This window comes from Chroicocephalus ridibundus, chromosome 10 (genome assembly GCF_963924245.1).
Source record: "Chroicocephalus ridibundus chromosome 10, bChrRid1.1, whole genome shotgun sequence".
NCBI lineage: Eukaryota > Metazoa > Chordata > Aves > Charadriiformes > Laridae > Chroicocephalus > Chroicocephalus ridibundus.
The window spans coordinates 9080360-9107019 of record NC_086293.1 but is presented as its reverse complement, the minus strand read 5'-3'; the positions used below and the strand labels follow the sequence as shown (position 1 = coordinate 9107019).

The 26660-nt window shown below is 56.0% G+C and overlaps 3 protein-coding genes across 3 annotated transcripts in view; 2 read left to right on the top strand and 1 right to left on the bottom strand.

Annotated features, from left to right (window-relative positions):
• Nucleotides 1–123: 123 nt before the first annotated feature.
• Nucleotides 124–4026, top strand: RHO (rhodopsin). Its single transcript, XM_063347819.1, has 5 exons — nucleotides 124–978; nucleotides 1913–2081; nucleotides 2198–2363; nucleotides 2596–2835; nucleotides 3239–4026. The coding sequence occupies exons 1-5, from the start codon at nucleotides 618–620 to the stop codon at nucleotides 3356–3358; spliced, it is 1056 nt and encodes a 351-aa protein (XP_063203889.1). The 5' UTR covers nucleotides 124–617; the 3' UTR covers nucleotides 3359–4026.
• A 2359-nt stretch (nucleotides 4027–6385) lies between these two features.
• On the top strand, nucleotides 6386–7950 carry LOC134521585 (histone H1.8). The gene is made up of 5 exons (XM_063348173.1): nucleotides 6386–6401; nucleotides 6623–6906; nucleotides 6994–7111; nucleotides 7222–7343; nucleotides 7396–7950. Exons 1-5 carry the CDS (start codon nucleotides 6386–6388, stop codon nucleotides 7828–7830), a joined length of 975 nt encoding a protein of 324 aa, XP_063204243.1. The 3' UTR covers nucleotides 7831–7950.
• Nucleotides 7951–9778: 1828 nt separating this feature from the next.
• PLXND1 (plexin D1) overlaps nucleotides 9779–26660 on the bottom strand; it is an 83872-nt gene continuing 66990 nt past the window's right edge. The window contains exons 27-36 of the mRNA XM_063347778.1: nucleotides 25793–25949; nucleotides 24770–24873; nucleotides 23666–23729; nucleotides 21871–21905; nucleotides 20095–20199; nucleotides 19102–19265; nucleotides 17494–17641; nucleotides 14315–14455; nucleotides 13297–13371; nucleotides 9779–12653 (exon numbers count right to left, since the gene is read on the bottom strand). Coding sequence (XP_063203848.1) covers nucleotides 12537–12653; nucleotides 13297–13371; nucleotides 14315–14455; nucleotides 17494–17641; nucleotides 19102–19265; nucleotides 20095–20199; nucleotides 21871–21905; nucleotides 23666–23729; nucleotides 24770–24873; nucleotides 25793–25949 — 1110 coding nt within the window. The 3' untranslated portion in view covers nucleotides 9779–12536. The remainder of the gene's footprint in view (nucleotides 12654–13296; nucleotides 13372–14314; nucleotides 14456–17493; nucleotides 17642–19101; nucleotides 19266–20094; nucleotides 20200–21870; nucleotides 21906–23665; nucleotides 23730–24769; nucleotides 24874–25792; nucleotides 25950–26660) is intronic.

The following is a 26660-nucleotide window of genomic DNA, read 5'->3' as shown; positions in this document are numbered from 1 at the left end:
TTGCTGGTACCTCTCCCTGGGGAAGGGTGGGCAGCGTACCCCTGAGTGCCCGTGGGGGTGGACTGGGGACCTTGAGGGAAGCGAGTGCCTCTCCCTGGGCAATGGCAGCATGAGCTGAGGACGCCCAGTTCTGGATTGTGGGGTGCAATTGCTGCCATGGGTGCAGGGCCCACCCCAAACCCTTGCTCCCTGGGGAGCGGCGCAGCCGTGCTGAGGAGTGGGGCAGTGTGAGTGGAGCTGCTGTCTGATTTGGGCCCCCCCAAATGAAAGGTGCAGTGCAGAGTTATCTCTTTATATATGACCATGAGCCGTGGTCTCCAACAATGACAATGCAGGGCAGAAACAGGTGTCACCTTAATACCTTCCCAAGAAAGCCAATTACCCCTGGATGATTATGATTAATAATTCTCTAAGCCCTAATCGCGCTGACAGCAGTGCCTGAGGCTTACCCCAGGGGGCACTTTATAAGGGCTGCCCCGCAGAGGTGAGCGTAGCCACTTCTCCTCGGGGTGACGGCCAAGGCTGAGAGGTGGCGGGAGCCCCACTTCAGAGGCGATCCCCCTGCACTCTGAAAACACCCCTCAGTAAAAGCAAAAGGCACCTCACGAACCGCAACCATGAACGGGACAGAAGGCCAAGACTTCTACGTGCCCATGTCCAACAAGACTGGGGTGGTGCGGAGCCCCTTCGAGTACCCCCAGTACTACCTGGCTGAGCCCTGGAAGTTCTCGGCGCTGGCTGCCTACATGTTCATGCTGATCCTGCTTGGCTTCCCCGTCAACTTCCTCACGCTGTACGTCACCATCCAGCACAAGAAGCTCCGGACGCCTCTAAACTACATCCTTCTGAACCTGGCAGTCGCTGACCTCTTCATGGTCTTTGGAGGCTTCACGACCACCATGTACACTTCGATGAATGGGTACTTTGTCTTTGGAGTAACAGGGTGCTATGTCGAAGGCTTCTTTGCTACTCTGGGTGGTGAGTTTTCCAAATATTCAAAAATCCTCTGCCAGGAATTGCCCCAGATTTTAGGAGGGGAAAGGGGGACGCCCAGATGACTTTGGGAAAATGTGGTATCTGGAAGGTCCTTGGCATGCTGCTGCTGTGGGCCAAGGCAGTCACAGTGTTTCAGGGTGGGAGGTGAAGAAAGTGACAACTGACACTTTCTTCTTTTTTTCTTTGACCTTATTTTGGTAGCCACCTGCTCAGTATCCTGAGAACAACAGCACAGCAATGAAAAGCAACCAGTAGCAGATTTTGCAGTTGTTGGATTTGCACATCTTTTTGGCTTGCTTTCTGACTTGGGAGATGACAAATTTGTTCCTCCTGTGCTGTGGGGCTGTCTGTCATTGGCTCTGATGTGGTGCATGGTGGCACAGGCTAGCAAAGCTGGCTCTGCTCCCCGTGCCTGCCAGGCTTTGACCGAAACAGATGTTAAATAAAAATTGTGTGTCTAAAAATGCCCTCCTTCGTTCAGCTCGTCCCTCAGCCACAGGCAACTGTTCTACTGGTTTGGTCCTTGTGGCACAAGTTTCCAGGGAAGCTGTGGTTAAGGAGGGGAAATCCTGGGATGACGGGCACTCGCTGCATCCCGGAGTGGGACTATAGGCTTGCAGGGTCAGGTGCTGTCTGGGGTGAGTGGTAGGATCCTGGCATGGATCTCAGAGCACAGCAGCAAAGCGGTTACAGTGGGTCAGCAGCGCAGTGAGGAGGTGTCTTCTCATGCCTTCCTACTGCATCTGCACTTGGCCTTTGGTCAGTTCTCTTTCCAAACCCTTGCTGGAGATTTACCTGAGGCCAGGGGTCTTCCTGGGGCACAACAGTCTGAGGAGGCCTCATGCTGGCACCAGTGTGTTTTTCTCCTCCTGTTGCTCAAGGTCCCCGTGTCCCCATCCCTCTCTCCCTGGTGCAGGTGAAATTGCTCTCTGGTCACTGGTTGTCCTGGCTATCGAGAGATACGTAGTCGTCTGCAAGCCCATGAGCAACTTCCGCTTTGGGGAGAACCATGCCATCATGGGCGTTGCCTTCTCCTGGATCATGGCCTTGGCGTGTGCAGCTCCCCCTCTCTTTGGCTGGTCCAGGTAGGGAGGGCTGTGCCTGGTGCCTGGGGCCGCGGGAGCCTGCCTCGTGACAGCTCGGCCGTGGCTTCCAGCTGGTGTCCTCTGCTGGGCGCTGACCGCCCTGGCTCACCTTGCAGGTACATCCCCGAGGGCATGCAGTGCTCGTGCGGGATTGACTACTACACTCTGAAGCCAGAGGTCAACAACGAATCTTTCGTCATCTACATGTTTGTGGTTCACTTCATGATCCCGCTGATGGTCATTTTCTTCTGCTATGGGAACCTGGTTTGCACTGTCAAGGAGGTGGGTACCTGCCAGTAGTGATGGGCTGGGGACCACCCCATGCTGGGAAGGGTCCCACGCCAGGCTCCAGTCTGGTGACAGAAAGGGCCCTCGGGGGGCCAGGCTGACCCTCCACAAAGATGAATCCGCAAATTCCAGATGTGCAGCTCAACTACCCCAATCCCTGACGCCTGTCCCATGCTGGTGCAGCCCTCCCCAGCTCCATCACACCTCTCTTCCCTTCTGCCCACAGGCTGCTGCCCAGCAGCAGGAGTCCGCCACCACCCAGAAGGCAGAGAAAGAAGTGACCCGCATGGTCATCATCATGGTCATCGCCTTCCTGATCTGCTGGGTTCCCTACGCCAGTGTCGCTTTCTACATCTTCACCAACCAGGGGTCAGACTTCGGGCCCATCTTCATGACCATCCCGGCTTTCTTTGCCAAGAGCTCCGCCATCTACAACCCCGTGATTTACATCGTAATGAACAAACAGGTAACTGGCCGGGGGCCAGGCAATCTCCTTTTTTGTGTTTCACTCTAACAGCTTGCAGAGAGTTACAGCACCTCAAGGTACAGGTGGGCTGGGAGGGGGGGTTCTTTCCAGGTGATCTTGTTCCAGCACGAAGGAAGGTGACTGCAGCTCATCCTTGGCGTTGCACAAATCTCATAAACACAAGCCCGTCCCATCTGAAGTGACCCACGCGCTGGCTTGGTGAAAGAGCTGGGGCTGCATCTGGGCCAGCCCTGAGCGGTGGGCAGGGCGGGCAGCAGGCAGCGTGGGCAGCGGGTAGGGTGGGCAGGGGGTTTCCAAGCCGCTCTGCCGGGCTCGGAGGCAGCCCTGCCGCCAGAGCCACCCTGGTCTCCCCAGCCTCACCCCAGCCATCCCTCTCTTCCAGTTCCGTAACTGCATGATCACAACCCTCTGCTGCGGCAAGAACCCACTGGGTGACGAGGACACATCTGCTGGCAAGACAGAGACCTCCTCCGTCTCCACCAGCCAGGTCTCTCCTGCGTAGGCCCCCTGGAGCGGCCGGTCCTCGGGGCGCGCCTTGCCGCCCCGGGAGCAGGAACCTGGCCCTGCCGCTGCCGCCCGCCCCGCCGCACCACGGCCCCGGCCCCGCGGGGCAGGCTCCTCTCCTGGCACTAGGAACCCTGGGAACAAGGCTGTAAATGTGTACACACGTTTTGTAATTAAAATGCAAAGGCTTAGCTCCTCCACTGGCGTAAATCCGTGCTTTTCTGTTGACTTGCTGCGAGCTGGTGTCCCGAGGGCAGACCCCTGGACCTGACCCCCACCATGGCAGAGCTGTCCTCGTCCCACTTGGCCCTGCCACGCTCCAGCTGCCCGGGGCTTTGGCTGCTGCGGGGTGTCCCTAGCCCTGCCCGGTGCTCCCAGCTCCAGCCCTGCCCCAGCCCTGCCCCGGGAGCTGCCGTGACCCCTCCGGCAGGGATGGGCCGAGGTGCCGCTGCACGTGGGCCCCTCCGTACCGCAGAGGCGATGGCTGCAGATCCTGCATGGCAAGCAAGTGGCCCCGAGGGGGCCCAGTGGCACAGCCCAGCATGGCACAGCCGTGTGCGGCATGTGCTTGGGGAGGGCTCGGAGCTTGCTCCAGCGGTGCAGCAGCGTGTGCCCGGTGTTCGCAGCCTCAGCAGCCCCCCTGATGCCCCCCTGCAGGGAGCACCCCCTCCCCGCAGAACTGCTGTTCCTCCATGGGCATCGCCGGGCCCTCGGTGGCCCGGGGCCGTGCCCCGAGACACGCTCCTCCCAGCCCCCCCACACCTCCCTGTTTCAGCTGCAATTGGTTTGGCATCAGCCCGAGTAGGAGGTTTTGGCCAGTGCTTGTGCTTTTGAGGAGTGATCGGTGCATCGCTAAGCTTCCCTCCGCGCTGTAGCAGGCAAGACATGGGAGCATATGGCTCAGAGACGTCGACATATGTTTTAAGCACTACAAGATGGCATATTGCAATTGTAGCAGTGTTCTTCATTTTTATTTTTAGCTCAGTTATACAAATAAGATGTTTTTCTCGCTGTTCAGTGTTATCAACATTTGAAACTATTTTTGTACATTATTATCCTCTCTGATTTCTAATCCGATGCAGCTTTGCAAGGTCTAATAGGGAACATATAGAACCCATGCAAGTTAAACCTTTAATAAAGAGCAATTTGCAAGTACAATTCTCTCATTATTTTTTTTTATCGATACTTCTGCATATTCAGTGAAATCTGAAGATTAGAGGTTTATGAATAATTCAGTGTTTAGGCTGATGTCTGATTCATGTACTTCAAATCCGGGAGCTGGTTTTGGAGGGAAGCAGAGGAAGGATTTGGTGTTTATTTGCTGTCCGTGAGGCTGTGCTCCAGGGGAGCCGTGCTACGCTCGGCGCTGCAGCTTTCCCGCCCGTGCCGGACTGGCCCCGGCACATGCCAGTGACATCCTGTCCCCGAGCCCGCAGGCTGCATCCCCCTGCGATGGCTGCTGCTGGCGGTGGCAGGGGCAAGTGAGGCTTGGGACCCCCCTGCCAGCCCAGGCAGGTGCCAGATGCATCACAGAGCTGCCGGAGAGGTGATGGCCAGATCCAGGAGGAGACGGTTGGAAGCGATGTACCCATGCCTGCTGTGGTGCCAGCCCCTGCAGCCCTCCAGTGTCCCCACTGGCCCCTTGCCAGGGAATTCAGAAATGGGCTGGAAATGGAGGCTGGTGGTGCCGGTCTGGGGGGAGCCGGGCATGTGGGGCCCGGGCACTGGGTGCCTCTCCCAGCTCCTTGCTCCAGACCCAGCTCCAGCTGGCACCTCAGTTCCCTGCCAGGATCCATCCCTGGGCCCAGCAGGTGGGCGCAGACCTTGACGAAGGTCTTTCTGGGCAGCAGTTTGCACGTACATTGGTACGGTAACGTGTCCGCTGAGTCGGGCCGTGGACGTAATCCTGGCCCTTCTTCAGGCTTGCAGCTCCCTCATGGTGTTGACAGATGATGCGCGTGAAAGCCTCGTGACTCTTGCGTAAAGAGGAAGGGACCGATGCCGTGCTGAGGAGAAACACAGCGGTCCCTGAGGTGGGGACATTCGTGCTGTTCCTGCACCAAAGAGCAGTTAATGAATTTCTCAGGCTTGCCTCACAAGCACAGGCAGAACAGCAAGTAGCACAAATATCCTACCCCACAGGAACAGCAAGGAAAGTGTCCATAGGATCACAGGAGGACTTATTTTTAACATGGCCATGACACAGAAGTAGGGAACTTTGGGGGCCATCTTGGGGACCCCAGATGGCCAAGGGCCCAGCTCACACCTGGCCCATGGGATGATGATGTCCTCGATGAGGGGCGGTTGCTGAGCCAGGAGCCAGCACAGAGGGGACATGGAGAGGCTACCAACGTGTGGGGCTGGCAGTGCTCTCTCCTGAGCACGGTGGGATTCGGCAGGCAGGGAGCAGGGGTCCTGCTCGCAAGTGCACACCTGGGGCTGCTGTCAGAGCGTCGCTTCTCCTGCCTTCACTGGCCAACTAAGCAGCTCTCCATTTTCCTCTTCTCGTTTGTGGGATTGTTTTTCCCACCTGTTATTATGGCCCCCTGGCAGTGCAGCCCCCCACTTCCCAGTGGGGCCATCGCGGGCAAAGGGAGCCAGCACATCACACAACGCAGCGGGCCCCACGTCGCGGGCTGCCTCCCCGTCAGCACGCAGCGATGCCAGCACCCCCCACCCACCGAGCAGCCCATGGGCGCCTTTCACCCGCATGTTCAGGACGACCACCCTGCGCCCGCTCTGTCCCTCACCCCTCTCCAAACCCTCTGCTCGGACATACCCCTATTCCCTCCAGCCCCTCACAAAGCCTTGGCAAAGGGACTAATTTTCCCAGCCACCTGCTCCCACTGGGGCGGCAACCAGGGCAATTAGCAGCTGCTAACCAGCCCCTGCAGTTAGGGTGCTAATCAGATAAATTAGCTGGAGGTGAGCTGAGTCTGTGAGTAAGGGTGGTGCTGCTGCCACTGCCAGTGGAGCTGGGGTTGCCTGGGCCTGAGGTTTTAGTGGGGTGTGGATGTGTGCTGCCATGGAGCCGCAGCTGGGTAAGGGGTTTGATGAATGCTGTGCGGTCCTGGCAGAGCTGTGGCTGCTGTGGGGCCGGGACTCTGCTCGGGCTGTGGTGGCCATGATCCCTGTAAGGCGGCAGAGCTGAACAGGGTGGTGGCTGCTCAGCTTCTGGGGGGGTTGCAGTGGTGTGAGTGGGGTGTGAGTGCTGTGGGGCTGGGCTTGGGTCCCAAGAGGTGCCTCTTGCCTCTCCCAGCAGCTGAAGCTGCCGGCACAGCTCAGCTCCCACGTCCGCTGGCCCGGGGCTGGTGTGCCTCCCACCCTTCCACCCTCCACATGGTCATTGAGGCGCTACGGGCCCAGGATGAGAAGAAGGGCACCTCTGTGGTTGCCATCAAGCGGTTCATCCTGGCCAAGTACCCCACTGTAGACCCCATCCGCCTCAAGTACCTGCTGAAGCAGGCACTGAGCAGGGGGCTGAGCCGGGGGGACCTGGTGCGGCCCCGCAACTCCTCTGCCGTGGGGGCCACCGGCCGCTTCAAGGTGAGCAGGGGGCTGCTGGCCCCGAAATGGTGGGGCTGGGGGCCATGGTGCCACCTGGCCCCACTTCCACCCTTCTCTTGCTCCCAGTTAGCCCCCAAGAACCTGCAGAACAACCAGCCACCAGGCCAGGCAGATCCCGATGGAGGACAGGCTCCGAAGCCGGGACGGAAAAGGACCACCAAGCCCGCCAGGGCCCCAGCAGCAGGTGCATGGCAGTGAGGTGAAAGGCTGGTGGTGCCATGAGCCACCCTGGGGCTGCCCTGGCCCCATGGAGAGGTCCCTGCTTGGGCTCATCCACCACCCCCTCTCCCACAGGCACGGTGAAGGAGAAGCCAACAGTGAAAGCAGCAAAGGAGAAGGTGACAGCAGCAAAGGCACAGGAGAAGCTGGCAGCATCAAAGCAGAAACCGACAGTGGCGAAGGCGAAGCCCAGAGCAGTAAAGGAGAAGGCAGCGCAGGAAAAGCAGACAGCAGCGAAAGAGAAGGTGAGGGCGAAGCCCGTGGGTGCGAGCATGGCCCAGTGGTGAGGCTGGGTGGCTCTGGGCATGGCGGCAGCCTGAGGTGCTCTCTTCCCTCCAGGCCCAGCCACCAGCAACAGCGAAGCCCAGGAGAGATAGAGGGAAGCCCCTGCAGGCTGCCAACCGCCCTGGCAAAGGACATTCACAGCCCGCCGTGGCTCTGGCTGCTGAGGATGCAGGAGGAGGCGATGGCCACAGCCTTGCGGGTGCTGGGGCAAAGGGAGCCCGAAAGGCCCCAGTGGGAAAGAGCAAGGGGAAGGCGCCTAAGGGGGAACAGCAAGATGTCCCCAAGGTGCAGGGGGGTCAAGGCAAGGCAAGGAAGCCCCGGGCGGCCCCAGGAGCCGGCCAAGGGGAGGCCGGGCTGCGGAAGGCAGCCCCCCTGGCAGCAGGCAGGAAGGCACCATAGGGGACCCAGGTGGCCCCGCTCCTTGTGGGAGCCCAGCCCTGCTTCCAGCCCTCGGGGTCCAGTTTGGTTTTAGTCCCCAGGACAGGTTTTAGCAAGAGGTGAACACAGAGTTAATAAAGTTTTTTCACTCCCCTCATGAAATGGTGTGACTGCTGCCCTGCTTGTGGGTCTCTGCCCCCGCACTCCCAGCACCCAAGTCCCCCACCCCTGGCCTCGTCCCCCATGCCGGTGAGCTGGTGCTGCAGGCAGCCGCCTGACATGCCTGCTGTCACAGAGAGGTGCCCTGTCTGTCCCCACGTGTCCCCAGCTTCTGGCTGCAGTGGCACACCTGGCCAGCCAGCATGCTAGGCTCTGGGGGCTGTGTGTGCGTGCAGGCTGGCAGTGAGCCCATCGTGGCCTGGGCCGGGGGCCCTGGGACCCATGGAACACAGCACAGTGGCATCCCTGGGCACTGCGAAGCTCAGGCTTCGCCAGTCCTGCAGGTGTTGGGCCGTGGCACCTGCAGCGTCAGTGTGGGGTAGGTGTCCGGCCCTCTGCCCTCCTGGTTGCCCTTGTGCTAATGCCTGGCTGAGCTGGGATTACAGCAGTGCCGGGGCAGCGGGTGTGGGGGCATGCCATGGGAAGGGTCCCTAGCGCCGGGAGAAACTGCCTGTGCTCTGACCACAGTAAGAGGAAGACAGAAGTGTTTTTAGGGCTCAGAAAAAGAGTTTGGGGTGTTTGCTGTAGGCTACAGCATTGCTTGTGCTCCTGTTATCTGTCTGTGGCACAGTGCCCACCTCTAAACCTGTTTTGCTAGCTCCCGTGGGTCAATGTATGAATACTTTCTTTTAATAGCTTCAAATGCCTGAATTTCTCTTGCTCCACAGAGAACAGAGCCCTTCTGAAGGTCAGCCTGATAATGCAAAGGGTTACAGCCCTCCTGGGCAGGAGAAAATAAGTGGAAGTAAAACTCTCTTCCTAAAGAGGATTTTGCTAATCTTCAGCTGGCCTTGCCAATGCCCTCCAAGGCTCCTGGCCTTGCTTCGGGGCTTAAGCAAGAGCTGAGCAAACTAACTTCTCTTTAAACTTCAGCCTTGGCCATGTTGATCCATCTTTAATGGAGCTGAAACTTGTGTGCCCCCCGGGACAGGGTGGGCAATGCCACAGTAATAACTAAGCAGAGCTCACCAGGCCCTTCGATGATGGTTAGCCTCGCAATGCACTGCTCTCTCGCATGGAAATGTCCTGTTACAACCGGGCAGGAGCTGCGTCCTCTTTCACCAGGCACCCAGTGTGAAACATGAGGCTCCCTTTGAGAGAGACCAAATCATTTAATGGTTGGATTTAGCTTTACTAGGAATCAACTTTCCAGCAGGGAAAGAAAATCCCTCGGGTGTCTGGAAAGAGCAGGTTTTGCTGGGGGAGGTGGAAGAGAGAGGATTTAGCAATGCCATGGTTATTAAGAACTATGGGCTGCAGCGGGTGTCACAGCGCTGAAGCCAGAAGCCTCGAGGGCTGGTGGCAGCGATAGTGCAGAGGCAGGCATTGGGCTTCCCAGGGCTGGGAGAAGACGCTGTCTCGTGGGACAATGGCACCTGGCAGAGGTAAGGGTGCCCAGCCCTGGGCACTGCTGTGGTGTTACTCGTCTCCATGTGCGCAGCACAGCATGCGGCCATGTCCTCACATAGATCTTTCCCTCCCGCACCAGCTCCCGCTCTGGCAGCGGCCGCGGTACTGGGTAGCAGGAGCGGTGCGTGGCTGCAGCGTGCTCTGCAGCCCGGAGGGGTAACACCCCATCTCGTATGGAAACAAGGTGGTTATGAGCTGAGCTGCCAACCCCGAGCACGGTACATCTGGTACATGCAAAACTTGCTGTGCCCCCCTGTGAGCCGGTGCCTTCCTCCTGCTTCCGTGCTGGATGAGCGCGGTGGCCGGCAGGACGGGGCTGTGGGAGGAGAGGGACCCTGTCCTTGGGCAGGCACAGCAGCCTGACCGCAGGGGGGTGACAGGTGTCTTTCACCATGTTGTGTGTCCTCTGTATGCACGGGGGCAGGAACTTCACTACGCAGGGTTCAGCACCTTGTTTTATTACAAAGATAGGCTTTTCCGAGAGTCTGCCACTTCCACTACACAGCAGGTAAGGGCACTACACCCACAACACGTGCCAAAGTTTAAAAACATGTTACAAAGGGCTCGGGGGTTCAAGCCAACACTACAAACCCTCAAGCTTCTGCTCCATTGAAGTTGTTCCTTTAAAACGGTTGTAGCAACTACTTTTTTTTTTTTTTTTTTTTTTGCTTTGGAAAAAATTAAATAATAAAGCAATAGGCCCCAATACATGGCCCAGTCACATCACCTGAAGGCAAACTATACTATTGGCTCACCTGTATTCTTTCCTTGTAACAACATGGGGCTATTGCTCCATGGCCCTTTCCCCACCTGCAGCCAAGCTCAACGTTCTCTGCTACCTTGATCCTTCTCACCATTGCCTTCCCTGTGCTGGGCCTGCCTACATCTCTGGCAGCTATTCACAGTTTCTAAAAGAAAAAAAAAAACCTCAAGATTTTTTTTGTGAAATCACTTTCAAAATAAAATGTAGCCCAGCTACATTCTTAGAATTTCTATTCCGAAGCCACATCCTCAGCAAAGACATCGAAAACTCCACAGTGTATGTACTTTTTCTGTAGTTATCTTCTTTTAAAAAAACAAACCTCTGCTCTTCCCCTTTCCCTCCCTCCCCTCCCCTCCCCACCCCCCTTTTAACATACTGGATAAAGTCTATCATTTGTTTTAAAATAGATATCTATATACACATACAGGATTCTGATGTTCCAATTTTTGACAAATGTGGCATTCCTGGAAACAATGGGATGGAGGCCACCTGTCCATGGCAGTGAGTCACCCAGGAGGAGTTTTGGTGGACCAAAGTCATCTAATACCAGGTTGCATCCTTGCCAGCTGGATGAGTAACAGAGGCTCACCTTAGACCCTGCCTGGAGTGAGGTAGTAACTTTTTTTTCTTTTTCTCTTCTTTCTTTAATATTTGGCAGTTTGAAAATGTGGTGGCTACAGCTGGGTTTAGCTTTCATGGGCAGGTTGTCTTTGCCTGCATGTGAGTGCTGGCTTCAAGCATGTGGTGCTGGCTGTGGTCCAGCCTCTACAGAGGCGCCTGGGTGATGCTGAAGACCAGAGCGGTCACAGCTCCCCTAGCTGCAGAAAGGACGAAGGTGCCATCAGAAAGGAGAACAGGCCACCAAGCTGGGACAGGGGACTTGCCCCAGCGTGGATGCCACGGGTTGGCAGTGAAGTTTCTAGGTCTGCGCAAGTGAGTCCCTGCTTGCTGACCCCAGCGTAAGGAGGTGGGGGACACTTTCTGTCTTTGCGGCTTGGGGTGCCGGAGCTGCTCTGCTGGCCTACGTGAGCGAGAGCATTGTGCTGCCAGGGCGATGGGGTCCAGTCCTCTGCCTTTATAGGCCAAAAAAAGGACTGGACACGCAGCAAAACTGTGCTCTCTTGGCTGCTCTCAGGTGACAACTGTGGTGGGCTGGGTCCGAAGCAAGCAGAACAAGCTGCTTTAGGAAGACACCTCTGTAGCACTGACTTTGTTTTTGGTGATGATATCAGGGAGATGCTGGAGCACGTGGGGCAGGGGGAGGGAAAATGCTACCTGGTGTTTTGCCCTACACACGGCTCACGTCTGCTCTGTCAGGGGGCTGTCAGCAGGAGCTAACCCCCGTTGGTGTTACCGGGGCTGAGCTGGGGCAGTGCCATAGATGTGTGCGCAGCCAGCACGGCGGGGAGACTGGGGTGCGAGGCAGAAGTCCTGCCTCTCACCTACTACCTCTGGTCTTCTGCTTCTAGGCAGAAGCCGTGCCTGTGACAGCTGGCTGAAAGGTGGGTCGTGAGGGGATATTTCCCTACACACTGCAACTCCAGCTCACTGTGCGTGCAGATCTGGGAACCCGGGGAAGGGGGAGCAGCCCTTCCCACACTAACATGTTAACATGCTCCCTCTGGCTCTGTAACAGCTGTCTCCGTTAGGGGATAAAGTGCTTTCACCATGCCTTAGCAACTTAGGAAGCAACTGCTTTGTCTCAGCCCCGAGTTCCCCACATTGCCCAAGTCTCAGATGGAGGAGTGGTTATGTTTACACATACAGTACAAAAATTAAAAGGCACAAAAATACACAGAATGCAGCAGATAGTGAACAGTTGATAGAGTCTCCGGTGTTGGAAAAACAAGGATGTCAGAGGGATGGTGTGGAAGGGAGCTCAGGCGTTGCTCCGATGGCCTTTGCCGTCTCCACTAGTAACTCCCTGAGGCTACCCTTTTGCTTTGTGTCTATTGTTACAGCTTGTGCAGCCCCATCTCTTGTCCTGAGGAACCACAAACAGGGATGCGTGGAGCCTCCGACCACCCGGGTGCTGATCAGAGGGAAGTGGTGAATTGAGCTTGCCACAAGCGTCACGTCTCCATTTCTGGCTGGCAACAGCAAATAAATTATGGGTGCCACAGTGCAGACCAGAGGGGTTTTGAGCTGCTCTGAAAGGTGTCTTGTGGCTTCTTGTTAGGCGAGGGAGGCCTTCAGCTGCAGGCCAGGCCCACCCCCACCACAAGGCTGGTTTGAGTGACTCTGGCAGAGGCGATCCACGGTGTATCCATGGATGAAGGCAGGTTCCCAATGGCACTGCACTGTGGAGAAAGTCACTTCCAGGGCTGCAGTCAGCCTAGGCTTCACTGCAGCACTCATAGATGTTATCCTCCATGAGTGCAATCACTTGCTCAAACTTGTGCTGGAGCTGGGTGCGCTTCGTCGTGGGGTTGGCATCCAGGGCAGCCACGATCTGCAGGAGACACGGGTGCGTGGGTGACTGAGGCAGTGCTGGGTAGGGGTGCCCACCCGCCAGCCCTGTTGAGCCCCAATGCCAGCTGGACCTGCACCAGGGGAGCCCACCCTGCCCCGCAGCCCCAGCGCCCGCTGGCTGCTCCAGGGCACAGCCAAGCCCCTGGGCAGGGGGTGGGAGAGGAGGGGAATGCAACGGAGACTCATTGCAATAAAGTAGCTCCCAGCGTAGAGGCAGCCCCGCAGCGAGGGAGGGCAGGGGCAGGAGCCAGCCAGGGCCGGCGCCTCAGCTGGGGCGGCGGGTGGCAGGTTATTCTGCATGTGGACTGCATCAGCGTGCTCTGCCCTGCTGAAAGCATCTCTGGGTCTACACACTGGGCAGCCCCCCTTCAGTCCAGCCCAGCCAAATGCCGCTAAAATCAGCCAGGAATAGCTGGCCTTCTCTTCCAAGTCGTCAGCCAAGGGATAGGAGAGCAGGTGCATCTCTGTGTGCATATATTACATATGTGCGTGGGATTATGCAAAAAATGATAATCCCTTTTCTGTGGGACTGGATGTGGGTGTGTGACTGCTCGGTTACAACATATCGCTTGTTATTCCCTCCACAGGTACGCTGGGGCCTGAGCGCAGCTGAACCCACTTACCTGGGTGCGATATCTCTTGGCGTATTTGTATATCTCAGCCATGGCGACATTGGTGTTGAATTCGTTCCGGTATTTCTTTATAAAGACAGAACAAAGAGGGAAGGAATATTAACGTGATGCAGCAAGTGAGTTCGAGCTCAATCAGCAGGCATTAACTAGATTAAAAGAAGGTTTTTGCCTGGGTATTTTTGTTACTGTTGCATTGATGCGCCAGGCTTTTGACTTACTCCTTTAAGGAAGGTGTATTTGCTTACATCAGAAACAGTCTCGATCTTTTTAAAGCCAGCCTTAAATGCCCATGCTTGATCGCCCTGTTTACCCCTCAGTACTCAAAGCCATTTCAAAGGATGGGGCAGTATGACAGCTGGGCAGAAGAACGCTGATGGAAAAAACCCGCTCGGTGGCTGAAGCTAAAGCGCTGCAGGGACATCGTTTGATTTTGAGGAAGCTGTGGCGTATCACTGGCAGGACTTAGAGCTGGAGCATGGCTGCCAGCTCCCATAGCTGGTACCAGGGCCGGCATCCTGCACCCAGGCTGGCTGCCAGGGCTGGCTGCCAACAGGCTGCCGGGGACTCGGGGCCGGCGCTGGCAGTGGGCGCCTGGGGCCAGCTGGCCAGGGGTCTGTGGGGCTGCAGAGATCCTTTTCCAAACTTCCTGGCTCTTTGGCACCGAATTTCGCTTTCAACTCCCAGTGGTGCCAGAGCTAGTTAGGTTCAAACTAACTCGTGGGTGTTTATTGCAGCTCCAGCAGTAATTGAAGATACTTGGAATTAGGTCAGATCAAGTTTGTGCCTGGAAGTTTGAGGCAAAATATCCTTTATTGTTTGTTCCTTCCAGCATCGAAGCGCTAGCTGATTGCAGCCTATCTGCATTCCCTGCCGCTCCCCAAGTCCTGCTGTCAGCCAGAGCAGAGCAGGCTCAGTGTGTCTCGCTCCATCAGGGCACCGAGCCCATCCCCAGTGCAGGGTGTGCACCAGCCCAGCCCCCCTCTGCCCACCGCAGCCCAGCACGCCTTACCCGCGACTCCTCTGCGAGGTGGGCGTTCATTTCCTGCTCGCTGAGCGGGGGCATGTCATGGATTTGCTTGTAGTATCGCTGCACTATCTTCCTATACTCAGGGATCTCCTTGGCGTACAGTAGTTTATTGGTCGGGGAGTCCTAGAGCGAGGGCGAGACACCAAAATCAGACACCGTATTGTTCCTGGCTGAAAACTTTTCATCCTGTTTGTCTGACCGAAGTGCTAACCATCAGACACCGACTTCAGCTACAGCTGGGTTCAGGAAACAGCTACATCTTTGTTCCTGGCTTTGCACAGATGGGAGCCTGGTGGGACGGCACCGAGGCACAGAACAGCTAATGGCAGAGGCGCTTGCTCAAACACATCAAGGTGCTGCGGACAGGTACCACCCGCCTGCGGAGCCGCAGCACCGGCCCTCTGCCCCTCCTCCTAGCGTGGGCGAAACACTTGTTAGCTACAATGCCAGGGACGGTGGTCTATGTGAATGTGTTTTAATTTGCAGCAAGGGCAGGCTAAAAAGCGTGCACGAGGTCAGGCGAAGTGGCTTGCTGCCAGGTGATGCTCTGCAGATGAGTGTACCACAACTGTTAGATAAAACACTTGTGCTCCATGGCTCTGCGTGTGGAAATTGGTAACAAGGGAAGAGCTTCTGCATGCGTTCACTCGGGTCTCTCGAGCAGCCAGCTTGATTTAAACTGAAGAACAAAGCTCTCTTACAAGCTGAACTCTGTCAGTTGAAATGTTGCTCTTGGATTTTTCATGTAGCTTTGATTTATTTTGCATTGGCTAACCCAGCCTGCCTGGCCTATATTGAGTGCATGTAAAGTAATTAACAGAAAATTCTGAGTTCTCTTGATTAATGTCAGCTTAGACAAAGAAGTCTTAACCTCCCAGCCACGCAATCGGGTTGTATCAGTGAAGGCATAACCCTGCCTGCACTCCTTGCAAACACAAGCATGAATGATTTTAACCTCAAGGCAATCCTGCCCCGCTGATATCATTACCCCGGGAATGAACTTGGCTGACTGGCCTAGCGTTGCATCCCGAAGGGAAACGGCCCTAGGCTCAGGGACGCAGAGGGGAGTGAGATCAGCGCGTCCCGGCACTGGGGTGGGGGACTGGTCCCTGGTGCTCTGACAGGTGGAGAGGGGAGGGAGGATCAGAGGAGAGGAGTGCGATGGGGCTCTAGCATGGAGGCAGCATCTTCAGCTGGATTGGGCAGTAAATAAGGAAGCCCGGGGTAATTGCAATCTGCTGCCGCAATATGTAGCGTGGCTAATGCTGCAGGGGAAATGGGCACCAGGCTGCGGCACCAGATCCCACAGCAGTTTATTTTCAAACCCATTGACAAGGCATTACAGGAATATAGCCAAGTTACAGAGCCTGCTCACAACATATTTTTTTTTTTCCCTTAGAAACATGAAAGATACCCATGCTGACTCTTTTTTGAGTTATTTTCTGATTTATGTTTTTGTCCACTCTGTATTATGAAGAGATGGGTACTGGTTTATTAACTGCTTGGGCACAGAGTCTGAGTCTGCTCTCACATTTGCAGTATCAAGAGCAACACGCTGAAACCAGGGGAAGAATCCAGCCTGGAAAACATTCAGCGATATACTGCCTGTATATGCAAGCTGATTTTTGTGCTGAGGATTTATTCTTCCCACATTACTCAACAATTCCTTCACTTATGCTATTGTATTCCTGAAAAACGTTTCCATCTGCTGTCTGACTCCAGCTGACCCCTCTTCCCCTCACCCACAGCTTGACAAGGACAAATTGTAGGTGTTTCGTAATGCATGCAAAAAAAAAAAGATCCAAACCCAAACAAACAAAAAATCAAGCGCTCATTAGATCTTCCTCCAGCATTAACCTCTCCCAGCAAGGGCTTCCTGCCCGTCTCCCGCCCCTCTCTCCGTAGGGTCCCCTCTACGTCACGCTCTGTGCTGCCGCCAGCCCTGGGGCGGGGGGGGGGGGCAGCGGGGGACGATTTACAGCACTTCTTAATAAAACTTATTTATGTCGGGAAGTTTCAAATGTCAACACCGTACTCAGCCAAGCCAGTGGGAGAGCGGGGAACATGCGCGTGGGCCGCCTCGCTGCCTGCCCGCCCCGCGGGATGGTGCGTGGGAGCCCGTGGGCGGGAAGAGGAGACCTGGCCCTCGCGTTTGTCGGAGCGCTGAGCTCCCTGGGCGGGTGAGCTGAGCCTGCTGGGCTCTGACCACATGCCCGAGGTGGCCAGCGTGGCACTGAGATGCTGCCACCGGAGGGGAGCACCAAGCATTCACAGGCAGGGCTGCGGCAGCACCCACCAAGCGCAACCCACATACTGAGGGATGGTGTCAAGGAGATGGCCCTGGTGTGTCCCCACAGCTCCCCGTGGGCCAGGCTGGGGCTCTGCTGCCCGGGCAGGCGCAGCCCGTGTTCCTGAAGGCTCGGCTCCCCACTGAGCTTCTCATGGCTCTCCCAGGTGAGAGGCTGTGCAGAAACCACTGACAGCAATGAGCGAAGCTTTACCTGAAGCTACATCCTTTTCCATCCTGCCGCTGCGAGTTTACATCATCCCTCAGCTGCTGTTATGGGATTGGTATGCCAATGATGTCCCCTAAACCAGCTCTGACTGAGGGAGCCAGGCGCCCGTGCCCGTGCCCCAGGCAGAGCTGACACCACCGTGCTCCCCTTGGTACGGTACACCCCTGCCTGAGCCAACAACAGAGAATATTGGTTTGCTCACACACCAGCACAGCCCTGTCAGGAAGTGTTCCAGACACTGTGCTAAACTGGGTGCTCTCCTGGGACCGCGGGACAACTCATACTGCCACTGGGTAACACTGAGCACACAAGCCAGTGGCTGGGTCTCTCTCCATCCTCTGAGCCCTCCAGGCTGGCGCTTTGCCCTTTGGTCCTCCTGCCTGTGACGGTGTGTTCCCAGTCCCTGACAGCTGTTTGTGACAGAGGGGGTGCAAACTTCGAGTTCAAGCCTGACCAAAGTGGTGGGGAAGGGAGGGGGAGAAATCATCCTTGCAGTCAGCCAAAACTCATCTGCATGAACCTGAGCAAGTGGCTCCCAGCCAGCCCCGCTGCTGGGGGAGGCTGGACTGGGTGACCTCCGACAGTCCCTTCCCACCCCTATGCCTGCCCGAGCTGCAGCGAGATGATGTCCTCTCTGGAGGGTACCTTGCCCAGCTGCAGGTCAGAGAGGGAGCAGGCGTCAATGAAGGCCTGGGCTATCACAGAGAGACAGGCATCGATGTGGTCCGTCTTGTCAATGTCAAAGACGAACTGGGGGTTCTTCAGGATGTTGACCCAAAACCTCAGAGGTAGGCTGCAAAAGAAACAAGCCAGGAACACACACCGGGTGAACTCTTGTACTCCAGAGGGAGAGGGGAGGAAATGCAGGAAAGATGATGATAGAAAGTGAATAGTAGAGAGGAAAAAGAATGAGGAGCCAGGTTCTGCTATTTAGTCACTTCCTGGTAGCATACGGCCCTCTGCCTTGCTAGAGGGGCAGGCGCATGTCTTCACCCTGAAGAGACACTTCTTCAGGCTGAAGCAGGCATCACGGACAGGAGACTTCGCGTACAGCCTGCCTAGGTGAGCGCATACCCCTGCTCCTTCAGCAGCTCCCTGCGCAGCGTGGCCCAGCAGAGGCGCTGGCAGGTCTGCCCGCATGGGGCTGTGCAATCAAGCTTCCCCACTTGCTGATTTCTGTAGCAATGGTGTCAGCTCCTTTGCCTTCTTCCTCAACAGTAACCGTCATCTGGTTCTGATGGTAAGCCTGGCCCCGTGAAATGCATTTCATGTGTCTCTTTTTCTGCCCTCTCATCATTTTCTCCTCCAGTTATTTCACTGCTCATTTGGCCACAACAGTTTCAGTATATCGCTCGCCCTTCCCACCATCCCTCCTCAGCAGATGAAGAGTGAAAGTTGCTGTAAGTCTTTGCTCTACTGGCAATTAAAGGTAATGAAGGGTAGGCAAATCTGCAGCCCAATGATTGCGTCTGCATGCCTGCTATCCCAGCCAAATTTGTTTTTAATTTTCACATGTTGGGCTGGAAACAGTTACTGTTCCTACAGTCTCAGAAGCACTGAGCCTCCTTCCAAGCTCCCTGCTCTTCCCGGTCCAATCTTCTGGTTTCTCCCCTGCTCTATTTCCCCCCTTCACTCTGGCTCCCCCACCCCATTCCTGCTGCTCATCACGTCCCTCAGCACTGCTCCCGGCGGGTCCCCGGAGCTGCAGTGCCCGACAGCACCCTCCTGTCACAACGCCAGCTCCTGGAGTCCTGTGAATGCCCTGGAGTCTCAGCTTGGTTACAGAGATAAGTTGGGTAAAGTGCCCCCGAGGGCTGAAAAGCCAGAAAGCAAATGAAAAGGAGCCAAATGTGTTGGTTTTAAAACCTCCATGATGTTCTAAGACCTGACATGATTTTGGACTGTTTCAGATCTCCAGCGCTTGGAGCTAACACCACTGCTATCTCCCCTCGTCCGGTCCCTCTTCCATTTCTGCTTTAATTATTTTTATTCATGTGCCAGTTTGATCTGCCCTTTATCTGCCTACGCCTCCTCTTCCAGCTCGCTGCTCCCCTGAGCTCTGTGTTTGTTCAAAGCTCTCCAAGCCTGTGTTTGGCCTCGTCTTTAGCTGCCCCCTCCGCCACCCCTCCTGTTTTCCAAGTCCCTCTTCTACTTTTAGCAACCTAATGATTAGTCCAGGACACCAAGGCTTTGCAGCTGCTGCTCCTGAGAGATGGAAGGAAGGAAAGAAAGAAGAGATTTCCTCTTCCAAACCTGTTGGTCTTCCAGATGTGCATAGTGTCAGGGTCTGTGATCCCTCTTTTCTCTGCTTGCTCCTCTAGGAAGTCAAAGAAATACTTCACGGCCACAGGTGGTTTATCATCTCGGATACTGAGAATGGCTTTGAACAAGTCATCCAGGAACTTCTGCAGCGTGCCCTGCAGGACAAGCGCACACGATGGGGACTGGGGACAGCAGCAGCACTCGAGCCCAGGAAAACAGCGTGAGGGGCTGCGACTGCTGCGCACAAGGGGAAATCCTTTGCTGCCAGTTGGATAAATCAGAAGAGAAAGGGGATGCCGAAGCAGGGAGGGAAAGGTTTGTTTGTGCATAGCGATATAATTAGCTTGCATTTGGGTTTAATTTCTTTTGGCATCAAGATTTTCTTTCTTACTGCTAGGATCTCACATCTGTGACTGTTCTGTACAGCAAATACAAAGACGACTAGAAACTGCTGGCCATTCTTGTGATCTCTGCTCCAGTGAGGCATCATGCTGGGATTAAAGATGGGCTTGGAGCCCAACTGCTGGAGCTGAGCACTCACAGCGAGTGGGGAAGTTCAAATCTGAATTAAGTTCGCACAGACATTCCCCCTGCTCCCAGAGCTCAGCATCTCCATCTCCCTTCCCGCCAGGATCTCTCGCTGGGGAGATGGGTTCGGGTCTAAACTGTGCACCATGAGCCCTGCGGCAGTCAGCATCCCTTTCATGTGCACAGACCCCAGGCCAGCCAAGGAGATCATGTGGGGCTTCACGCAGCAGCGCTGCTGCTCCGAGGGCGATCTGGGAAGCTGGAGGGAACCCAAGGAGCCGGTGGTGCCCGGCAGCCTCGCTCAGCACGCTCCAGCCTCGCTCAACACTCCAGAAGAGTCCCACCGCCTCTCGAGGGCAGCCGGCCCCGCCGCGCTCCTTCCCTAGAGCAGGCTTCTCGCTACGGACCACAAACAGCAATCCCAGGTGCCGCGAAGGAGGGCATCCTGTCCCTTACCTTTGTGGAGAGCAGCCTGGTCAGGTAGATCTCTGGTAGGACTTTCTTCCTATGGCTCTGTCTGTGGGACTTCTTATGTTCAACGGATTCATCGGTTGGGAGAACCTGGTCCGATATAAAACACATGTTCAGAGCGCTCCTCTCTGGAAGCATCACACTAAATATTCCTTTAAGTATAGAATTTCAACTGCATATAAAATTCAATTAAAAAGTAGTTACTACGTTATAAATACACCCTTATACGGCTTTAAAAAAGAGATTCATAATACTCGGTTTTTCTGACATTTGTTTCTCTTGCGCTCTTTATTGCCTCTCTCAAGCTAGACAAAGAAAATGAAACAATCAATCTCACTTTGCATGTTGGTCTGCTCGCCTTCCTGCTCCCTGTGCAGTACTCCTGTGTGGCTGCAGCTCAGGCTCCCAGAAGCAACGCACAAGGCTTCTGCGGAAAGCAGCTTTTCATAGATTTGGGAAAAGTGCACAAACGATCAGCCAATATTCCTACCCTGCCCTTTTTAAAAGCAAAAATAAATATTCCAGCAGTCAGGTCAGTTAATTACTGCTCTATAATGACCTAGTAAGCCATTTAAGTCCATCTTGGCATCATTTCACATGCGCACATTCAGTTTCCCATCCCTTCTCCCTCCTTGCGCTGCGTGTACACGTGCATGCGTGCATTGTGTGTTTGTCCTCTATTTGAGCATGGAAACTTTAGCAGAGAAAAAAAAAATAATAATCAGGCTATAAAATATTGTTGTTGTCCATAACACTTTTTTTCATAACAGCTTTTAGCAACGTTTAGCACTTCGTACTTCCAGCGTGGCGCACAAGCAGGAACTAATAAATCTCCCCAGGCTGGGAGCGGGCGGCGTGCCAGGGGCTGCCGGGAGGTGACCGGACCAAGGCTGCGCGGGTGCTACCGGCGGTGCTGCGCCGTGCTCCCACCGCGCTCCCCATCTCTCGGTGCCTGCTGACAGCCAGATCAGGCACAACAATTACTTTGCCATCCTGGTAATTTTTTATGATGTCCCATAGTACTAAAGCTTGTCTACAGATAACCTTTCTGCGCCTCTTTGAGCCTCTCGGAAGAAAACTAACGAGCCCTGATCCAGCTTGTTCATCACATCTGACATTCCAGCCCACGGAGATGAATTAAGTTAATATCAGCAAGGCTGAGAAGATTTTCTCCTCTTTCATCACATACACTGAAAAACCAGGACCCAGAGCCTTCAGTGCAGGAGAGGGGAGGGATCGCTGCGCACACAGCCTGACTGCGCACCCCTTTGCTCCCAGCCCTTTCCAGGCTGCTGCCTCTCGGGGGGACGTCTCCCCGAAAGCCAGCCTGGCAGCAGAGGACAACCTGACCCCTGCCTGGCTGAGGGCTCACCACAGCCCAACACGGCTGCTGCCAGAGATGAAATGGCACCCGCTGGCAGGGATGAAAGCAACGGCTTCCCCTGTCTGCGACCAGGCAGCCATCATAAAGGTGACATATGTCAAAATGTGCAGGAGATTAGATGGGCTCCCCTCCACTGCCGCAAGGAGCCCGCAGGCACTCTGACATCGTCCCCCACTGTCACGGTGGCAGGAGAGGTCTGGGGGAGCAGAGCCACCACTGTGACCTGTCCCCCCGCGTGGCGGTGCCGCGCTGCGGAGCGGGCGTCCTGCAGCCAGGGCCCTGCACCCAGCAGCGCTCCCCTGGGAGGGCACAGGGCAGAGCCCCCCGATCCCCCCCACCCAGCCACCAGCCTCCGCAGCTGAGAGCAGGGTACTCACCAAGTGGAAGTACTTCTCGGTGTCCAAATCCTTCACTGTGAAGAAGAGAGAGACACAGCGGCTCAGTCAGAGGACCCAAACCGAAACCCGCCTCCGCAGACACCCTCCATGGCAGGAGGTGTTGGCTTTCCCCAAGAATCTCCGCATGGAGCTGGCCTTCCCACCCCAAGTGACCTCAGCGTTTTTCTTTGTTTTGGGGTTGTTTATTGCCTTCTGGGGCACGTGGCAAGTACCTCAGGAGGTACTTTAAAGAGGACTTGAGGTCTCCCAAGTGGTATTTTAAAAGGGACCCAAGAGGGCACGAGAAGAGAATCAGCACAGGGACGCTCCTGCGTCGCGATGCTCTGCGATGCCCTGTTATGCCCCACTGTACCCTGCTGCGTCCTGCGGTGCCCCACGCTGCCCCGCACGCCCTGGGCCATCTCCCAGCCTCGTCATCGGGGCCACCACAGCCCGCAGCAGCTCCTCGCTCCAGCAGATGAAAGGGCCCCCACTGCGGAGACAGGCTCAGTGCGAGCAGCCTGCAGATGGGGTTTGAAACTCCTTGTTCAATGTGAATTTTTGTCTCCCTTGGTCTGTTTTGACTCTCTGCACACCCTGAAACCTAGAAATACGCTGGCAAGAAACCGAACATGTGTAATCAGGAGGGAAAGGGCTTTTCCAATCAAGGGGTTTCAGATCATTCCTTTTTTTCACTTTGTTCGCACGGATTGAATGAAAATCCCTAATGAGGACGGGAAACAAAAGGTGCCCTCTATCTTAAGGGCTGGGAAAGCACTCAGCACCCCAGCAAGTGGAGAGAGGAGGATATCGGATAACACGTTTTCAAAGCAAAACCACAAGCATGACACTCGCATCTCCGACAATGCGTACAACAGAAATGTATACTTCCCAGACCTTCTTCATTTCTCCTACAGAAGGAAAAGCGGGCACAAACCCCCACATTTGCAAGTAACATAGACAAGCCTTAAAGTTCGAAGGGGTGTGGAAGCCGCCCACTCTCCAGGCTCAGTCCCACACTCTCGGGGATCTGTGACCTCTCCAGTGGCCACTGCAGCTTTGACCTGGGCGAACCCTCAACCTCTTCACCGGAACTGCCCACGCTTTGCAGAAGCCCCGCTCCCAGCTCCCCGCGCTCCCTTCCCCCCGCCCCGGGGTGCTGGCTGCGGTTCAGGCAATGCCACCACACACGGCAGTCATTACAGCGCTAAGTGTCTCCATTCTGCCTGTCTGTCTCGCCATCGGTCCCACCTGGGACGGTCACACTGCCACTGCCTGCATGGCAGGACTCAGATCTGCATCCCCCGGGGGAGCAGGGGCGCCTTGCTCAGCCATGGCAGGGGGGAACCCCATGGGAAGGAGGGATGTACATCTCTTGCAGCTCCACGGCTGCCCCAAACGTACGCCACAGGGTGGGTGAAGGGGGTTTGCAGGAGAGCAGTGGAGACCCCCCAGTGGAGACCCGGGAGATCAGGACCCGGAGGGCTTCCTGAGCGTGTCCCAGCTGCCGGCTGGCCAGCTTGCGCAGCGGTGGCAGTCCCAGACCATGCTCAGTGTCTTCCCAGGCACAAAGCTGGCCCCACCGATGCCCAGCTCTGCCCAATGCGCCACTACAAAAGGGTGCCCCATGAGTGCTGGCCCCAGAGCCAGCCCCGCGCAGGCTAACACCACACCCCAACGTCCAGACAAAGGGCTGGCAACTAGATCTCAGCATCCCTGGCCAGAGACACCCTTCCAGAAACACCAGTATTTCTGCCCGGTCACCAGCAACAGGGGAAGAGAGGGGAGACATTACCTCTGCTCAGCGTGGTGTCCTTCTTGTCCGACAAACTCATGGCCAGTGATGCACCTTCAGGGATCTGCGGAGGAAGGGAAGAGCAGATGTCAATGATGCGAACCTTAATGCTGTCTCCCATGGAGCCGGGAAGGGCCCTGGGGAGATCCCGGGAGCTGAGGGATGCTGGTGCAATCGCTGCTCTGCCACAAACGTCCTCTGCGCCTGCCATGCCCCAGCTCCCCGGCTTGGAAACCCGCGGTAACAGCACTGCCCTACATGGAAAGGGTTTTTTAAATGCAAATGCAAGACAGTGAGGTTCTCAAATCCGATGGGAATAAGGCAAATACACGTATCCAAGAAACAGTTTTGGATGTTGACACCAGGTGATTGTAAGGGGAAAGAGTGTTAACGCGATGCAGATGCCATTTTGCCTTTCCCTGGAAGGGCAGAAGGAACCCGGCCACAGCCCGGAGCCGCAGGGCCGGTACCACCTCTCTGCGCTGCGGGGCACCGTGCCAGCAGTGGGGCTCTGCGGCACGGCTGTTACACAAATAATAAGCACTCAGCTCCGTTTTTGATTTTCCATGCACTGTTACAGACCAGCGAGGATTATGCTCCCAGGCATACCAGGGAATATGGAAATCATATAAGAATTTCTGGTTTCATTTAATTTTAAAAGGAAAAATGGTCAAGAAAACAATTTGATTTGCCACATTTCCCCACCCTTTTGGCCTCCGCTCCTCGATGGCATCCCCGGCCCCTGCTCTCAGGGCAGGCAGCGACAATTGTGCCAGTGATTTCAGCAGGAGCACGGATCAAGAGCAGAGTGATACTAATCAGCCAAGCTGGTGGCCGTTGGGAATAGGAGCTTTTTTTCCTCCTCTTTCTGTTGTCAGTAATAACTTGTTTTGCATGAAGAGTGTTTAATTAGTTTCAGTGTGTTGCAATATTAACGAGCTTCTCGCCAGGGCAGATGTCTATTCCCCGGAAGCTCTCACGGAGCTATGGCAACCTCCCTGCTTGTTCCTGATAATCCTGTTTTTGGAGGGGGAACCGCAGCTCGCCCCTGAGGCCAGGCAGGCTCCGAGGAGGCAAAGCTTTCCTGCAGCGTGGCAGGTTTACCTTGTAATGTGCTAATGTGTTGAGTTTCTTCCTGCCGTCCTCCACCACCGAGGTGTCATCAAGGTCCCGGAGGATGTAGCTGTCGGTGCTGGTGGCGAACCACTCTGGGCACAGAGAGGGGAGAGGTGAGACACCAGCCCGAAGGAGGCACGCGCAGCAGGGCCTGAGGCTCCGGGGACTGGCCACGCAGCACTCGGGGCTGCACAGCCCCACTGTCAAGGCCACATGGGCTCTGAGAAACCAGAGCAGATGTTTAGCAATGGCCTCCAGGGTTAGCCCCTGGAGTGGGGCTTTCCAGACTAGAGCAGACCTGGATGGAGCTGGGAGAGGTGACAGAGGCTCTGCTGGGAGAGACAGGGAGGGGCACATCTCCCCCTTCCCCTCTCCCCATCTCACCCCTGGGGTCTGTGTGGGACCTGCCTCATGGAGCACCAGGCAGATGAGATGCTGCGTGGCCTGCACATGGCCACTGAAGGTTGGTGGTGCCTCCTCACAGGGCAGAGCTGGTCATGTATCTGTGAACGGGGACATGCCACGTGCACCAGCTAAGAGAAGCAGGGCCCCGTCACTGCTCCTGCCCAGGGCGTTTTTCTATGGAGACTCCCCCTGGCCCTGACCCCACTGAATGTCACGCCTTGCGATTGTGGCCAGCCAGGGTGCATCTCCACAGCCCGCTGCGTGGCATGGAGACACCACAGACAGTGTGGGTTTCTCTTACTAGCATTGTCCCTGGATCCTTCGTAAATGTTGGGAGGAGGAACTGGCCACTGGATAGACAAATGACAGACCCATGGCGGGACAGGAGTCCATGGGCTCATTACAGCTGCTTTATTCCTGCCCACCAGTATCTGGTCTCATCACTCATTCCTGAAGACCATCCTCAGGAAAGGGCTGCTCTAATGTCTGCCCTCTGTCAGTGCTGCATTGCCCACTGCCTTCTGGTAGATGCCAAGAGCTACCATGCGACACCAGGCGCTTCATCTGGTTTCAAGGACTGAGTGGTCCCATGCACCTAGTCCTTACCGAGGTCAACGTCTTCCACCCTTGGCCATTGGGAGTAGGGGACGTTCTTGCAGAAGGCCTCCAGAATCTTCTCCTTCACTTGGCTGAGCGTGTCCGTGTCCATGGCCCTGACGCTCAGGGAGTCCATCCCGCAGCCTTGGAAGGAGACGTTGAGGTTCTGCAGGCAGAGGCTGAGTTAGGGGTGACCTGCCCAGTTCTGTGGCTACCAAGGATGCGTGGAGGCGCCTGCAGAGCTCTGGTGTGCTCTGGGCCCTGTGCTGCTGGAAATCAGGCTGAACAAATGCGGTCATCGAGGCTTTACCGCTAGTGAGAGGTGCTGATTTATAGCCGCCGGAGGCTGAAGGCCCCGTTTGTTGACGGAGCCAGGGAGCGACACTGCAACCTCCTCTCATGCTGCCTTGCTAATGGGCCTTAGCCCTGACGCACAGAGACCACCTTGGGGGCGGGAGGAAAGGTCAGCCCCCATAACCAGTCATGTCCTCAGCTTCTCGGCTCCGATGGGTGACTAATGGGACCGCCAAGGCTCATTGCTCAGCCTCTCCCTGACGCAATGGGCCGAGCTCCTTTGTTTAAACAAGCTTTAAGCACGCTGCAGGCTGGGTCTGCTGCAGCCCTGGAGCCCACCACCAGCGTCACCCAGCAACCTGCTCGAGAGCCTACCGAACAGCGGGACAAGCAGCTGCAAGGGGCCACCAGAAACAGCAGCTCAGACCTCAGGGAGGCACAGCTGCTGCTACAGCCGCAGCAGAAAGCGGCAGGGCAATGAGAGAGACTTTCTTCCTATAAAAAACCCTCTCCACCCAGGGGCTTCGCTCTGGGATGGCCTCAGCTCTGCCTCTGCTTGTGTCCTCCGCTCCTTGGCGCGCCT

What these genes read in the sequence shown, in the direction of transcription:
- RHO (XM_063347819.1), top strand. Translation starts at nt 618, where the DNA reads ATGAACGGGACAGAAGGCCAAGACTTCTACGTGCCCATGTCCAACAAG. An exon ending in CCTCTCTTTGGCTGGTCCAG is followed by an intron (nt 2,082 to 2,197) that starts GTAGGGAGGGCT and finishes CTCACCTTGCAG; the next exon opens with GTACATCCCCGAGGGCATGC. An exon ending in ACATCGTAATGAACAAACAG is followed by an intron (nt 2,836 to 3,238) that starts GTAACTGGCCGG and finishes CCTCTCTTCCAG; the next exon opens with TTCCGTAACTGCATGATCAC.
- LOC134521585 (XM_063348173.1), top strand. An exon ending in CGCCAGGGCCCCAGCAGCAG is followed by an intron (nt 7,112 to 7,221) that starts GTGCATGGCAGT and finishes CCTCTCCCACAG; the next exon opens with GCACGGTGAAGGAGAAGCCA. An exon ending in CGAAGGCGAAGCCCAGAGCA is followed by an intron (nt 7,344 to 7,395) that starts GTAAAGGAGAAG and finishes AAGAGAAGGTGA; the next exon opens with GGGCGAAGCCCGTGGGTGCG.